This window comes from Magnolia sinica, chromosome 11, assembly GCF_029962835.1.
Source record: "Magnolia sinica isolate HGM2019 chromosome 11, MsV1, whole genome shotgun sequence".
In the NCBI taxonomy this organism is placed as follows: domain Eukaryota; kingdom Viridiplantae; phylum Streptophyta; class Magnoliopsida; order Magnoliales; family Magnoliaceae; genus Magnolia; species Magnolia sinica.
Genome location: NC_080583.1, coordinates 22,731,205 through 22,745,836, shown reverse-complemented (window position 1 = coordinate 22,745,836; position 14,632 = coordinate 22,731,205). Strand labels below are relative to the sequence as shown.

General features: G+C 37.5%; 1 protein-coding gene across 1 annotated transcript; it reads left to right on the top strand.

Annotated features, from left to right (window-relative positions):
• The first annotated feature begins 3,359 nt into the window (after positions 1-3,359).
• On the top strand, positions 3,360-14,402 carry LOC131218951 (BTB/POZ domain-containing protein At3g49900). Its single transcript, XM_058213869.1, has 4 exons — positions 3,360-3,521; positions 4,014-4,083; positions 10,010-10,534; positions 13,611-14,402. The coding sequence occupies exons 1-4, from the start codon at positions 3,388-3,390 to the stop codon at positions 14,247-14,249; spliced, it is 1,368 nt and encodes a 455-aa protein (XP_058069852.1). The 5' UTR covers positions 3,360-3,387; the 3' UTR covers positions 14,250-14,402.
• The last annotated feature ends 230 nt before the right edge of the window (positions 14,403-14,632 follow it).

Here is a 14,632-nt window from a genome sequence, read left to right as displayed (position 1 = left end):
TAATATTTGATATAATATTTGATATAAAATTAATTGTCATTCGATCACATAAACTTGGATGAATTAGCAATTTCCGTGTCGACTGCACCTATTTTCATATAAAGATAATCACGCGGACCCACCTATCTTTGGGTGCATATCGAAGAAGAATGGCAAAAAGGGAGGGCAGTATTGTCATTTGCTAAAGGTAAACTAATGAGAAAGATTCAAACAGTAACATCTGCAATGAGGGGTAAAATTGACTTTTACATAGCTAATTTATTCATACCCGAAAAGTAAGGCGATACAATGGAAAGTTCCCTTCAGACTAATATTTTTGCGTCCTACAGGCTTTTAGTGGCCACCGTGATGTATGGATCTTATCCACACCGTCCATTCATTTTTCCATATCATTTTAGTAAATAACTCCAATAATGAGGTAGGTCCAACCCTTCTGTGGACCACACCAAAGGAAGCAACAGTGATAATGATTCTCACCGTTGAAACTTTTCTAGGGCCCACTGTGATTTTTAGTTTCCATCCAAACTATTCATAAAGTTCCATAGACATGGATGAAGAGAAAACACATATATCGTCTCCATCTAAAACTTCTGCTGCCCCCGAGAAGTTTTCAACGGTAACAGTTTAATCCCCATTGTGTAGTCCACTTGAGCCTTGAATCTGCCTCATTTTTGAGACTATGACCTAAAATGATACGAAAAAATGGATGGACGGTGTGGATAAGACCCATACATCACGTTGGCCATTCAAAGCTCCTGCCCGTTCCCAGCTGGAGACGTGGAAATTCGAAATAAGAATAATATCAGGTAAGATGATATTTCTACCCTCGTATTTCAATCTGTGTGGGACCCATCGTAATGTTCCAGTGCCATCCAACTCGTCCATTAATATCCAACCACATCAATAACCCCAGGTGGGCCACACACACAAAAAGTGGACAACAGGACACTGTGTAGGATGACACCCACCATAGAAACTTCCATATCGAAAATAGGATCGACCTTATTGTTGATATGCCATCCAACCCATTCATTAGGTGGGTCCCACGATGATGACGGAACTCACTAACGTAGGCCATTCCAAGACTCACGCGCGCCACGTGAATATATGGATTTTAGAGTGATGGGATGTGCTATCAGAATGATTTGGTATTTACGTAGACTTAATGACTCACGCGATGCATGGTTTGGATTACACGTAAACATAAAGAGTGGGCCCCATGCAGCTTAAATGTATGGTGTAACTACCATCCGTACATATGCGATAGGAGCCCTATCGATAGTCCGTCTTCCCGTTTCTTTCTCACTGCACACCCTCTTCTTGATAGATACACCCTTTTTCTATATTTTTGGTAGTTGCAATAGTAGAAAGTTGTACAGTTGGTAGATTCAACAGTAGAAAGTTGTACAGTTGGTAGATTCAATAGTAGAAAGTTGTAAGGAGTAGAAAGAAAGAGAGTATTTATTAACTAGGTGTAAATATCAATCAATTACTGTTTTTCCTTTCATTGTTTGCTGATCCAACACGCTCATCTACACGCAAGCACACGTGCGAATATAGGACACGTGTGAGAAATCCGAACTTTACATCAGGTGACCACATTGTTCTAGACCATACCATTTAAAACTCAGGCCTTTTAAGTGCTCAGGTGGGCCAGTGTGTACAAAATAAATGGATGGCTAGAAAAAAAAAAAGATTAGGTGTGTTTGTTTTGTACGGAGTTTTGAGCTAGAAAATAAATGGTTTAGGTGTGTTTGTTTTGTACGGAGTTTTGAGCCAGAAGATCCAGGCCACACAATGAAAAGCTCTGATCTTGCACAGGAGTTACACGTCCGCACGTGTGCTCTACACGTGTGGGCTTAGCGACTCTTCACTTTCTAAAATTCTAGCCAATATTGATTGATGTGGAGAGTAAAACAACGGTTAGGATGAAAAGAGAGACAAATTAGTGTGGCGAGTTATTTGGTAATCCTGGAATGATTAATACTCTTGATATTGTACACGTGGCAAACATTAACTCACATTAAACCGTCCAAAAAAAAAAAAAAACCGTCCAAAATATAGAATCCACCGTATATAATCCATCACCCATTCTTCATTTCAACCGTCCACCTAAATACCCATAAATCTGCCTATTGCAAAAACTAAATTAGTGCAACTTCTTTATAAATGATCCATCTAAATTGGGACCCGCAACTTGGATGGCTTGATTTGAGTTCATATCATTTCACATGTACAACATCCTAGTGCATGCATATTAGACATCACACTCCCCTAGAGTATCAAAACTTCTCCCAAATCAAATACTGAAAAATCTAATTCTCTCTGTAATGCTGTAATGTCTCCCGAGATCTTCAAATTTTGAAGTTTTTTGGGATATTAATTGAAAATTTTCACAAAAAATAAAAATATTTAGGAATTTTTATAGTCGACTTCTTTGTAAACTTTTATTTAGTAAAATAATACCACCATAAATTGAATTACCCAAATTGCGATGCCTTGATTATTATACAAGCCGGTCATGTAGTTTTTATATGTAATCCAACTTATCTATCGTAGACATCCTTAAAATTATAGGACCCATACGATTTGTGTATAATATCCAAATGATCTAACATATATATCCGTAAGTCCCTACTTATAATTACGTGGTCAGCTGTATGAGTTTCAACACTGAAGTTATGTGTTTGAATACTCATAGCATGTGTGTAAATATATCTACACCCTAATATAATAATCATCAAATAAAAAATCAAGCCTATCAAATCATTGGATTAATTACAAGTGAATTTAAATATTTTTTATAAGTGTAAATTATATTTTATGTTGCGGCTTACATAATACTTGAGTACATCATTATTTTTGTTTATCTATAGTCATGGTTGGGTGCATCTGTTAGACACATTCAATGTCATACACTTGTCAATTGTGCCCTCATAATTATGGACTTTAATGCTTTTTAAAGAAAAAATAAATGAGATATTTTGGTAATTTCATAATTTCAAAGTGCCACCCAGTGCCCTTATTTGATAAAATCCTAGCTAGTAAGTACTTTTGTAGTAAAATTTTTAAATATTTGATAAAATCCTAGCTAGCAAGTACTTTTGTAGTAAAAATTTTAAATATTTATTGTAAATTAATAAATCTTAATTTTGAATATTTTCTCAGGATATTTTGAAAATATCGTGTAAGAAGTTAAATGAAATTATCGTGATTTTTGTAATAATACAAAATCACATGTGTGGAATAACAGAGTGCAAAGGTTCAAAAACGGAAGGTGGCAGGCATTTATGATAATTCACATGCAAGCATTCATTGTCTCTCTCTCCCAACAATAAATAAATAAGAAAAGAAAAAAGGAAGAGAGGTGTTTTGAAGGAGAAAGAAATGAAGGGTTGGAGGAATTTGTCTGTGGTGGAGACAATCTATGAAGAAGAACAGGAAGAGCTTTCTAACTCATCTCCAACTCCTCCTACTAATACTACTTCCGTTTCATCTCTTCAAACTATAGTAGACTCATGGTATGTACTCTCACCTCTCTTTTTTTTTTCTCTTCTTTTTAGCTCGTACAATCCAGCCAGTAACTTCCTACCTATCATGTGTGTGTGAGAAATCCAATCCTTCCAATAGGTTTTTTCCACCACGAGGATCATCTTATGTAAAAATCAGCTACATCCATTAATTGATTAGAACACGCTTGTAGTTTTTATTTATTAATGGATGGAAATTTTTTTCTATGGTGTGGCCCATCTGATCAACGAGTGGAGATGATTTTTTGTAAAAGGTGATACTCATGATGTAGAAAACCAATTAGACGAGTTGGATTTCATTCACACATGAGAGGTAGTAAGTTAGTAACATGGAAGACTGTAAACTATGGTCCAACAGCAAGGACTTATATATGTGTGTGTGTGGGGGGGGGGGGGGGGAAGGTACTATGTATATATTCTCTCTCATATTTTGTTTTTGGATCTTGGGATCTTCTATATATGTTTTTTCTTGATTTTTGTAAGGACGAAGGCTACAGGAGTCGAAACGGACGTGGTCATACGTGTGCATGGACGATGCTTCCGTCTACACAAGGTCTCTCTCTCTCTCTCTCTCTCTCTCTCTCTCTCTCTGCAAAATGAATGTGAGCACACGTGCAAGAGTAGCTCAGGTGACCATACGTGCACGTGTTACGAAGCATTGAAGTTATTATTCTGAAATGATCAAGTAGGATAAGTGTCACTAGTTAAATCTGGCCATTGGGACGGTCTATATCATCAATCTGGTCCATCCGTTTGCCCAACCTAATCTTCATAGGCTGGCTTGAAAAAATCATAACATCCAGTGGGTGGCATGAAGACAAGATTGTTTTTAGATGATAGATCCAATTGGGGATGTTTAGGTCATCAGATTGTTGTGATTTTTGCACAATAGAAGAAGAGTGGATTTTATTTAATGGATAATCCAGACATGTGATGTAGATGCAACTAGACACATGGAAATGTTATTTTACATGAGCCATATTTGAATTGGGTTAAAAATAAAAAATAAAAAAAAATAAAAACTATTGTATATGCTTAGTTAAAGCTAATAATCCTCAATGGAAAGGAAATACCTTGCATATATTTGTTTGCAACAACAACCCTGCTAAAATAAACCTATTTTGACATTCTAGCTGTTTGGATTTCAGAGATGAATGAGTAGAATATGTTAAAAGGTATACAAACAAAAGTAAACAATATTCTTACAAGAGCAGTGTTTGAATTGGTTTATATATATATATATATATATAGATCGTATAAGCTTAGTTAAAGCTAATAATCCTCAATGGAAATGAAATACCTTTCACCAGCTTGTTTGTAACAACAACTATGCTAAAATAAGGCTTTCTTGATATTCTAGTTGTTTAAATTTCACAGATAAATGAGTGGAATATGTTAAAAGTTATACAAACATAAGTAAACAATACTCTCACATGAGCAGTGTTTGAAGAAAAAAAAAAAAAAACTATCGCATAAGCTTAGTTAAAGCTAATAATCCTCAATGGAAAGGAAATAACTTTCACCTGTTTGTTTGCAACAACAACCATGCTAAAAATAAGCCTTTTTTGACATTCTAATTGTTTGGATTTCACATATAAATGAGTGGAATATGTTAAAAGGTATGCAAACAGAAGTAAACAATATTCTTACATGAGCAGTGTTTGAATTGGGTTAAAAAAAATTATCGTATAGGCTTAATTAAAGCTAATAATCCCCAATGGAAAGGAAATACATTTCACATGTTTGTTTGCAACAACAATACTGTTAAAATTAGCCTTTTTTTTTTTTTTTTTTTTACATTCTAATTGTTTGGATTTCATAGATAAATGAGTGGAATACGTTAAAATTAGGTATACAAACAGAAGTATACGATGCTCTCACATGAGCAGTGTTTGAATTGAGTTCAAAAAAAAAAAAAAAAACTATCGTATAAACTTAGTTAAAGCTAATAATCCTCAATGGAAAAGAAATACCTTTCACATGTTTGTTTGCAACAACAATTGTGCTAAAAATAAGTCTGTTTTGACATTCTAGTTGTTTGAATTTCATAGATAAATGAGTAGAATATGTTAAAAGGTATACAAATAGAAATAAACAATACTCTTATAAGTATACAAACAGAGATATATAATTTGCATGGGTTAGACATTAGGCTCAAGAAAAAGGAAGCAAATGAAAATATATTTTGTATTTGTTTTCCTTCGTTCAATCCAAGCATGCTAATGGACCAATATGTGTCAAAAGCTTATTTCACTAGTGATTGCCAATGGGCACACAATCAATGCACTGAATGGTCTAGATTCATGTGAATCATGTATAGGTTAGTTAGCCCCGAATTTAAAGAGCCGTGATCGTTGAAGACAACTATTTCCATCCTTGTAAGCCCTGAATTTGAATGCATGGATTACTGTTTATTTTATAATATTACTTGTGTGATTAGCTTAGAGAGTAAGTCAATCTACCTTATTTATGTTACTTATTTTAGGACCTTTTTGGACATCAAAGGATGTCAAAATGATATAAAATTTATTTCATTTGAAATCTTAGCCAGCTTTTCTACAAGCCAAACAGAATGTGACACTGGTTAGGTATGTTTTAGTTGCAAGCATATACGGGTGTAATGGGATCAAAATGTATTTTGTTATTTTATATATTTTGTTTAGATAGATAGCTAAAAATTAAAAGTTAGCATGTGGAATAAAGGGTCTAAATTAGTTATATTTAGAAATTAGTAAATACTTTTTTATATTGTAATTGCATAGTTAACAAAATGAATTAATAATTTTCTCTTTAAGACAGAAGCAAGGGGATGAAATCGGTAGATTTATTTTATCTTGTTCTTTGATCTTGAAGTTGGGTTTGATCTTTGCTTGAGATGCTAATGGATTGCCCATTTTTAAAAGGATTTTGTGCATTTATCCTTGAGTTGCTTACTGGATTCAGAATTCTCACCTGAAGATTTAGTGCACATTTGTTGCATTAATATTCAATCATCCCATTTTTATTTGCACACATGGCCCCAAAAAAAAAAAAAAAATGATAAACTATTATCTTTTTAACTTTACTCAAGAGATAAAAAGAATTAAAGAAATAAAAAAGATAACAAGTAAAATTTTCACACTTTTCAAATGAGTTAAGATAGAGTATATATAGATATCAGGTGACCTTTGATAAAGAGTCACATATACATAAATGCAATAAATACATCCATACATTCTTAGGTGAACATATGCATGTGTAATTATAAAAGAATGCATCCTTTAATTGACACACACACACACACATCTAATTGAATTAAACACAAGATACATGAATGATAACATGCATACAACAATCCTAACTTGCAGTTTTTGTTTTGGGAGGTTTGTTATACCTAGGCAAGTTTAAAGACAGTTCATGTATCAGCCTGTCGTGGGGATATGAGATCAAGTCATCCATCTTGTGGATCCGACCATGTATATATCCCCTAAGTTGGTCCTTTTATCAGGTGCTCTAGTGTTAGAAATAGTTAGATGGCCTAGAGAAAAGAAAAAAATAAAATAAAATAAAATATTTTTTGCACAAAATTTGTGGCCAGCCTTTTTTTTTTTTCTGACAGCCTGAATTTTATACCATAGAATCAAAACAATGTGCCCAACTTGATGAATGGCTAGTATCTCATGTAGATGAGATGCTTTCTATCTGCGCAGGGGCTTAGTAAATCTCTTTTACTTTGGAATTCCATAAGATCATCCTACTATTTCCAAAATGCCATAGTTGGATGGGATACATGCAAACTTCCCAGAACCTAGACTTCTATGTTACTTTTGTACAGTCTGAAAAATAATGATCATTCAAGCCTCCTGGCCTGGGCACTGATGGACAGCTATCCAGGCCATTCAAATTGTGGGTCATATTGTGGATTGAGCATATTTCTAAAAATCAAACTAATCGAGCAATCCTGGCTATCCAATTAATAGATATCAAATGGATGGCTATAACTAAAAAGATACGCCGTCCAAATTAAACAGAAAAAATTAGATGGTTAATATTATATTCTTAGTGCAATTTTTGCAATATTCTCCATCCATAACTGCATCAACAATCTGGACGGCCTAGATTGTTATGTCTGTGCCATGTTTATGTTTTAGGAGTCTCCACCATTTTTTAAGATGTGCAAAACTTACGTAGAAGTGTAGGCTTATATTTATCATTCCCAAAATGCCCCCAAACAGATAGTTGGATTGCAAATTACCTCTAACCCCAGTTAAAGGTTAGACCCTATAACCCTAATTTCTGTGGGGCCCACTTTGATGTATGTGTTATATTCAATCCATTTATCAATCGACTAGCTCATGTGGACTTTGAGCTTAAAAATTAGACAGATGCAAAAGCTGGTGATTCAGGTCACAACAAACGGTGGTATTAAATACCCACATGCAATTAAAGTTTTGGATAAAGGTGATGTTTAGGGTTTAGGGTCTAGGATTTTTCTAGAAAATTACCCTGGTGACACGTAAACATCAAGGTGTGCCCGGAAAGTTTTTTCCTATGATGTAGCCTACTTGAATTTTAAAAGTTTGTCTCCTCTAGTGTGGCCTACCTAAGTTTTAAAATGGCTTCGATTGGCCGGTGTACCACACACCACCAATATGGCTTGTGTGTTAACGTCACTAAGTTTTGTGGGTCGCATCATGAGGTGTTATATTCAAAACGTCCCTCCATTAGGCAAGCTCCTCATAAGGTTTGAGCGGAAAAATAAGATGGATCCACATATCAAGTGGAACACACTGAAAAACATAATGGGGTATTGAGCGTCTACCATTGAAATCATTTTAAGGGTTATTGGAGTTTTGGATTAATATGATATTTGTTTTTCCTCTTCATTCATGTATGATCTTATGAATAGATTGGATGGAAAATAAACATTATGGTGGCCCTACAAATTTTAAACGGTGAGCATTATTGTCCCCACTATTATTTATGGTGGTGTCCACTTGAGCTTTGGATATGACTCATTTTTTAGCTCATGATCTTAAATAATATCGCCAAATGAATGAACAGGGTGAGTATGATAAATACAGGTGGGTGTGTGGTACACAAGCCAACTCGCTTCCCTCCTTGCCACACAATAACGTCCTTGTCATCTCAAGCTAATTGAGATGACGGTAGAGCGGATGTCGGTTATACAGGAATCCAATAGGCTGGTGTATCACACATCACTGCCTTGGCTACTGTTTTGATTTCACCAGGTTCTCCCATCACGAAGTATGTTTTATATTTACTGGTGAGCTTCTGCCAACGCTTGAGTTGAAAAATAAGATACATCCAGAGATCAAGTAGACCACTGTAAAAAGCTGTGGGGATAAACATCTGCCATTGAAACCCTTCTGTGGTCATGGAAATTTTGGATCAATATGATATTTGTTCTTCCTCTTCATCTAGTTCTGCATGGCCTTATAAAAAATTGGATGAAAAATAAACATTATGGTGGGCCTTGTAAATATTTTAATAGTAAGAATTATTTCTTACTGCTATTTATGGTGTCATTCACTTGAGCTTTGGATCTTATTCGTTGTTGGTCTCATGCTCTAAAATAATCTCCCAAAATCGATCAAGGGTGTGGATATAATAAATACATCATTGTGGGGCCATGTAACTTTTGAGCCCACACCACCTAAGTCGGTGGTGTATGGTACACCAGTGAATTTGCTTCCCCTTGCTGTTGGAGGGTAGCATGTAGAAATTAAAGTCCTATCTGCCCTAGAAAATGACATTCAAACTCCTTTTTCTACTTTTGAATAATGCTACAGTACAGCAACGTCCCATTCAACTTCAAAAAATCAGTTTATATGTACGAATGTTGTTTAACTGTACTCTTCTGATTTTATTTTGTACAACGGGGACCAATGTTTAAATGATCCAACCGTTGATATAGTGGGCCTTAACTAATACCACCTAATGAACGGATCAGCTAACAGAAGTTGGTCTTTATGTCGCTCCCCACCCTTTTAACGGATCAGATGTCCTCCACGTGTGACACGTTGGCAGGAAAACAGCGGAGAGTAATCAGCTTAGCACACGTACGGTTGCATGTGATCGTTCCTTAATTAGCTACTGAAAGATGTCGTTTGAAAACGTAACGGAACGTCGACAAAAGCTACAGTTACAAACCAGTGGTAGCTTTCAGTAATTAATGGGAAATCAATGGGCATTTATTCTTCTGTACGTTTTATCAGTGGGACAACTATATCCGATATTTTGAAAATATCTCGAAAAATACACTAAAATATTATCTCGATATTTTAAAAATATCGGTAGATTTTCAAATATCGCATTTGAAAAAACATAAGAAAATTTTTATATAAATTTATTTTTAAATTTTAAATTCATTTTATAAATTTAAAATTTATATTTTTGTTTTGGCGGGAATGAAAATCTCCCGAGAAATTTACGTGCCGAGAACGAGATTTCTCACTGTGCGTTTTATTCTCCGACAGGATCCTCTCATTGCAAGAAGCCGCTACCTAAAACGGCTACTAACGGAATCCGACGACATTACCGTCTCTCTTCCGTCAAAGATAACGGCGGAAGCGTTTGCCCTGGTCGCTTGTTTCTGTTACGATTCGAACGTCGTTATAACGCCATTCAACGTCATAACCCTCCGAGTCGCGGCTGAGCTTCTGGAGATGATGGACGATAACGGCGCCGTTGACGCTAATCTGCGCCATAAAACGGAGACTTACTTCTGTCAGGCGGTCGCCGTTAACCGTGAGTACGCCGCCATTATCCTCCGCACGTGCTTGGCGCTGCTTCCTGAGGCAGAGGAGATGGCTTTTCTGGTGAGCAGATGCATTGAGGCGTTAGTTTCAACAGACGGCGTTAGTGACGGAGTTACTGACGGTTGGGTCGATGACGTTGTCGCCTTGACGGCCGAGGAATTTCAGATCATCGCCGATTCGATGAAAGGCCGATTCACGGGTTGTCACGATCTTTTGTACAGGATCGTGGATATCTACCTCAAGGTAAGAGAAATTTCAAGGAGTGATTTCGATACTCGGACGGAGTGTGATGATGATACGCAGGCACTTGGAAATTGCCAGCGTGGAATACAATAATTCACATTAAACTGTCAAAATTATGCTTCCCAGCATGGATGTATTAGCACAGGAAAATTACAATTATCCAATTATCTCACTGTCAGATTGGTGGACATTTATTGAACGGTTAAAAAATATCCAGAGGCACCATTCCAACGGAAAATGTCCATGATCAGAGGTTAGGATTGTTCAACCAATCTGATCTTGAGGTTTAGACCAAGCGGCAGTGATTTCCACAATTTATTGGTTTAATTTGAGTTAATATATGCCACATGACATTTTTTTTGGAGTGCCTGCGTATCAAGCGTCATGCGCAGGCGGAGTATCAAACAACTACTAGATTTCAAATGATCGCCTATTCGTCTGAAATCACCTTGTTCTATGCAAAATTTACATTTCCATACCATTGAGAACGGTAGTCCACCAGACCATTTCCAGTGGCCACATTGCGATATTACATGTCAGGATTGTCCATTAGGTGGTATCCACTGTGGATGGAATTGATTCGATATAAACTTAGAGTGGATAATGCTAGCCATCTAATCATGGGCCTTTTAATCGATGGTTGTTAATAAAAGCAGTTACTGGTCAAAATTAAATCGATGGTTGTGGTCTTCTGATAAGTATGATCTACGATGCATCTATCCATCCATAATGAGATAAACTAGATGGACAGTTCAGATTGATGGATAACCTTTCCACGTGTAATGCAGAGAGATTACTCTACCATATTCGGGTTATCCCGCTCTACCGCATCATCTCTCGTAACCTGCCTTTGGACTATTGGACCCACCTCAATGGAGATGTCCGTCGGAAAGGGATTGGCCACTCCCCCTGCCACTAGCCAATGGCTAGTGGAAGCGGATAGGCTGGTGTACGACACATCAGCTATATAGCTGGTGTATTGATGTCAGCAAGATCTGTGAGTCCCATCATGAGGTACATGTTATATCCAAACCGTCCATCCATTTTTAGAGCTTGTCGTAAGTCTTGACACAAAAAATAAAACATATCTAACAATCAAATGGACCACACTGAAAAAAACAATGGGGATTAAACGTCTGCCATTGAAACCCTTTTGGGGTTCACATAAGTTTTGGATCAATATGAAATTTGTTTTTCCTCTTCATCCACGTCTTTGTAACGTTATGAACACATTGGATGGAAAATAAACGTTGTGGTGGACCTACGAAATTTTTAACAGTGAAAATATTATCTCGGCTGCTATTTGTGGTGTGGTCCAGTTGATCTTTGGATATGATTAATTTTTTGTAGAGTACTCTAAAATGATCTCGAAATATGGATGAACGTTGTGGATATAATAAATACATAACTGTGGGGCCCATGTAACGTTGATCTCTTTGAACCGTTGGTACAACCCGGAGCTCGAGGAGCGTCAGCGCTCGTCTTCTCCCGACACGTACCTACAGCAGCTATATAGCTGGTGTGTGGTACACCTGCCAATCCGCTTCCGAAATGAAAGTCCCCCAGATGGGTCATTTAAAAAAGATTAAGATCCACTTCAGAAGGCAAAACCAACCATAGACGCACAACGGATGGTCCATTTTTTGAAAAATATAGTTCTAATCATTTAGAAGGCATTTTTGGGCTCATACCATAAAATGATCTGGAAGAATGGGTAGACGGTATGGATGAAACACATACATCATGGTGGGGCCCACAGAGCACCGACCACTAGCCATTGGGTGGTGGCAGGGGGAGTAGCCAATCCCTTTCCGCTCTACCTTGACAAAAGCTAGGGACCACTGAAATATGTAGTCCAATGCACCACTGAACCCGATTTCCAAATCGAGTAGAAGACGGGTAGTTCTCGGATTACTGAAGTAAATCGTAGTCCGCTAGCTGGTTATGTGGGTCAGGGTAAGACGCACCTGAGGAGGTGGGGCCAATCGTGGATATCCAATGGATTGTCCTCATTTTTTCTGTAAAGATGGGTCTTGGCCAGTTGAGAAATGGAGTTTAATGTAAGCCGTTCACCACCCTACTATTTCTCACCCTAGATCGGGTGGCTAAGATCGTCTCTCACAACTTACGTTGAGACCTTCTCCAACTACCATGGTAGAAGCTTCTCCATCAACGGTTCCGATCATAATACGCTTTACCCAACTAGCGACTACAAATTCACTGTAGTAGTCCTAGCTCCACAAGCAGCACACGAGGGAATCTAGTGTATGGATCAACTGAATAAACCATGAGGTGGATTTCTCACAAACATCACGGTGGGCCCCACCTAGCTTCCGACTACAGCTAGACGACCATTCATTATTTGATACTCTGGCAGTGCCTGGTGATTCGTACGCATGTCATGCATGTAATTCAAATTAAGTCCACCAAAATTGTGGGGCTCACCGTGTATAGTTCATAACCCTAAAATCGCATTTACAAATTATCTTAATTTGTGATTAATGGACGTTTGTTGAGATCAAATGGGTAACTAATTTTCATTTCAACCATTCATTAGATGTCCACCAATCAGATAGAGAGCAACCATCTAAAGTGGGGGTCACCATTTCAATGATCCTATTGCAAGCTTATGGGGGTCTCATCATCGATTATCCAGTCCATAAGTAGCCCAAATCACACATTCCCTGTGAAACATACATCAGCCATTAGCTATTTGGAAATAGAATTTTTGAGAACTGCTTTTCAAATTTATTGTGCTTTTAGGATCCAACATATGGCATCATGGGGCCCTCAGTACTTAGTACGTACAGGTGGGCCCCAGTGTCTAGCAATAGAGAACGTTGATCTGACTGTCCCCACCATATTGGATCATGGACCATGCTGCAAAGTCCATGTTGAATGGGAGCTGTTGCTGCATTTTTTTTACCAATCTATCTGCAGGTTGAAAATTGAAATGTTAGGATATCCTCATCAGAGAGACTTTTAGAGCAAGGTCCACCTATGGCCTAACTGATCGATGGTCTAGATCAGCTCACTGTGGTCTATTTTCTGCATTAACTGAAACATGCACTTACAGGAATATACCGGCAATCTAACGGAGGAACAGAAAATCCGAATCTGCACTGCAGTAGACTGCAACAAGCTCTCTCAACACCTCCTAATGCATGCCGTCCAGAACCCAATAATGCCACTTCGTTTCGTCATCCGGGCGATGTTGATCGAGCAGCTAAACACCCGTCAATCCTTCTCAGCTGCCTCCATCACCAATGCTCACAAGCCACATGATGAGTGTATCACGCTCGGTGCCATCCTCCACCGCGATGCCGCCCGCCGTCATGTGGCCCAGCTCAAAGCATCAATGGATGCCACAAGTGCAAGAATTATATGCTTGGAGAACGATCTCATACACATGAGGAAGCAGCTTCACGAGTCAGAGAAGAAGAGGAAAACGTTGGAGTCGACTCGGTCGGCAAGCTTTAGGTTCAGCTGGGAGGATAAGAAAGAGAGGGGAATGCAGCCATCTCCAATGGATAAATCTTGCAGCATTACTAACCCAAGGAATTCAAAGAGTTTGAGCAAGATACTAATGAGCGGATTAAAGAACATGTTTCGGACATCGAAACCAGATTCTGAGAGTGGGTGTTCCAGTGGAGGTGATGGAGATGTTGAAGTTGTGAGGCCACCTTCTCATTGTAAAAACCACTTGTTTGCATGATGCAGTGGGTTTTTTCCTCTTAATCCACTCTATTCCATCTTTAATTTTTATGCTTGTGTAGGCACCATTGCAAGTGGCATACATCATGTGACACGAATCCTAAATTTTTTACTTTCTTTTATAGTAATATGTGAAACCTATTGAAAAATTCAAGTATACAGTGTAGTTAGCATGCAGTAAAAAGAGGGGAAACTGAAGCACCATCCTCGGCAAGAGCATTGGAGAAGTCAAGCAAATGAAGGTTTTTATATTTTTTATTTTGTTTGAAAGGTTAATGATAAGATTAACAAATCAAAATTCAGAATTGAAACTAATGTGGTCACAAAATTGAATTTTATACTTCGTATGATAGATGTTCGGATTAGAGGTCAGTGTGCACATAG